Here is a 2,590-nt window from a genome sequence, read left to right as displayed (position 1 = left end):
ATTTTCCTGCATGCATACAAGCTGCTTGGGTTTCAATTAGTTGGAATGATTTTCTTGTCCCAACTTTATGATTGACGTAGACATAAGCAAGGGGAAAAAGTAAATATTTATTCTAAGGGGTGATGAATAGATGATTGAGTTAGAGGCATGAATAAGCGGTGATCGGTTCCCATCTATCTACCATGGAACCGATTACATAACAAAAAAATTAAAAATTACTAGAGTTTTTACTATTTTTAAGGTTTATTGCTATTTTTTAGAAATTGAAATATATATATATATATTTTTTTTAAAAGAGTGGCCCATCCGGTCTCATCCAATCCTCCTCAGTAATCAATCATCCAACAATCATCGGCTCCATTTTTATGGAATCTAAACCTGGATCGAGTCGTGAACCAAACCCATCAGACGGTCGGGTCCGATTTGAGTGGCTCTAAATGTTCACCCCTAGTTTAGAACTTTCCTTCTATCAGAAATCGTTGTTGAAAGTAATCGACCTAATGAAAGCATGTGATTAAGGGATAATGACACAAATGATTCTTGAATTTTAGTTAAATATGTAATGTAACCCATGAATTTTTAATTTATTCAATGTGGCCCCTAAACTTTCATCAAATGTGCAAAGTAGTCCTTAAAACTTTTAATTTTATACAAATGAGTTCTTGAACTATATGAAAATATTAATATTATCTTTCCATTAATTCAAGAACGGGACAACATTGAACATTTTATACAATCCAAGGACTAAATTAAATATATATAAAAAGCTTTTGCGACCGCGATTAAACTAATTAAAAGCTCGGGACCATATTGCACATTCAATGACCATATTGAATAAATTAAAAAGTTCAAAATCATCTTATGCATTGAGTGAAAGTTCATGAATCATTCATATCATTTTCCCTAGAATTAATGAATGGGTTTGTGAACCTTATTAGGGTTAGCTGCTTAGGAGCTGAGAAAATCTTCAATTATATATAACACTTGCTCACGAAAATGTGTAAATGATTTTCAACTTATCATCAATAGTGGTAAATGGCAAATTTTAACAATAAGAGCTGCTTCTCTTTCGCAAAAGAACCCCGCGATACAATGCTTCGAATGCTGTATTGCATGTCTTATGCTTATCTTAGTTTCTCTACATTATGGTGTATTGATTGGGATTTGAAGATAATGCAAAAGTCAAAACAAAGGCTCAAGGATGATACAAAGCACTCTAATGACCATATCTTCACGCGCAAGCCGATAAAAGCTGAATATCTGAAAGTATATTTCACGGTCTCTGTCTTTGATGGAAAATGCTTCCCCAGAAACAAAAAAAGATGAGGTCGAAAGAGACCTGCGACACCGTCATGGAGTACGCCCACATGTCGCACTATTGCAGTTCTTATGGTCTCTGTAGGAAGGCGTGGAGTACTGTTGTTCTCTCATTTCAGGATACCGCCCGGAACACAGTGAGCTCCAGAACCTTCAAGTTCCGATTCTCGCTATTGCAATTTGCAACTGCGGACTGACAAAGTACCTGTTACTAAACCAGGTGTACTTATTGAGAAGTTTCAATCTCAAAACTGTAGAGAGGTGAGAGTTGGATGAAGTATCTGAGCGAATATGAAAATGGGTATGTGTGGACGATAGCACATTTGGGCTCAATCGTGTGCGAGGAGACATGACGCTTTTGCCTTGATGCACGCTTTGTAGTGTTGCTGTCGTCTAGTACTGAAAATCGAATGGTCTTACCGCAAGAATCAATTTGATAAAAGCAGATATTTGGATCGAAGGCAAAGACTTGCGCCTTCAGTAATCCCATCCTTGGACATAAAGACCGAGTCACAGGCTTATTGTAATATATTAACTGATTTAAATCACACCGATCTCCATATTCAATTTGGGATTTCTCTAATCATATTATTCCATCGGCTCTAATACCATTTGAGTCTCGGTTCTAATATTATTTATTAAGAGTGTGTAGCAGAAATCCGATAACTTCACATGGGAGATCGCTAAAAGAAAGCCTAAATTCGAGCCCATAAATCTATCCAAATGGGACACACCTTCACTCAAAACTTTCACTAATGAAGCATGAGCTAATTGTGATATATTAACCGTTTCACACCATACCAATTCTTCAATATTAGATTTTTCTAACATAACTCACTCACGCGTGTGCATCCAAACAAGACACGTGTGCATCCAAACAAAGACAATTGGATTTCTCAATCAGATTGACCATTTGATTCGCTCATCACTAAGTAGTTTAGAAGTTCACATCTTATCATGATTTAAATCAGACAATCTTGCCGTGGCATCGAAGAACCGCACTTTGCCGTGACAAACGATGAAACCGCTTGCCAAACAACTGAAAAGCACATGTGTAATGTATATAACTTTCAATCGCGGCATTGTCGGTTTCATTAGAGATTTTAAAGCTAAGAAAGCTCTGTTGGTGCCCTCGTCCCACTGGGCAATACAACTCCTATCTTCGGCATGCTAATTATGTCACTTTCCTGGTTCAACCAAGGATAATGACTCAACATAGTTTTTCTTTTAAAGTTATAGTACAGGATTTGGGTGCAGTTCAAGGAAACTGCAC

The 2,590-nt window shown here is 36.8% G+C and overlaps 1 protein-coding gene across 1 annotated transcript in view; it reads left to right on the top strand.

The window, feature by feature from the left end:
• Positions 1–1,352: 1,352 nt before the first annotated feature.
• Positions 1,353–2,590, top strand: part of LOC120296089 (organ-specific protein S2-like) — a 1,993-nt gene continuing 755 nt past the window's right edge. The window contains exon 1 of the mRNA XM_039317748.1: positions 1,353–1,454. Within this exon, the coding sequence (XP_039173682.1) occupies positions 1,353–1,454 (102 nt within the window). The remainder of the gene's footprint in view (positions 1,455–2,590) is intronic.

This window comes from Eucalyptus grandis, chromosome 7 (assembly GCF_016545825.1).
Source record: "Eucalyptus grandis isolate ANBG69807.140 chromosome 7, ASM1654582v1, whole genome shotgun sequence".
Classification (NCBI taxonomy): Eukaryota; Viridiplantae; Streptophyta; class Magnoliopsida; order Myrtales; family Myrtaceae; genus Eucalyptus; species Eucalyptus grandis.
This window is presented reverse-complemented; position numbering and strand designations above follow the sequence as displayed.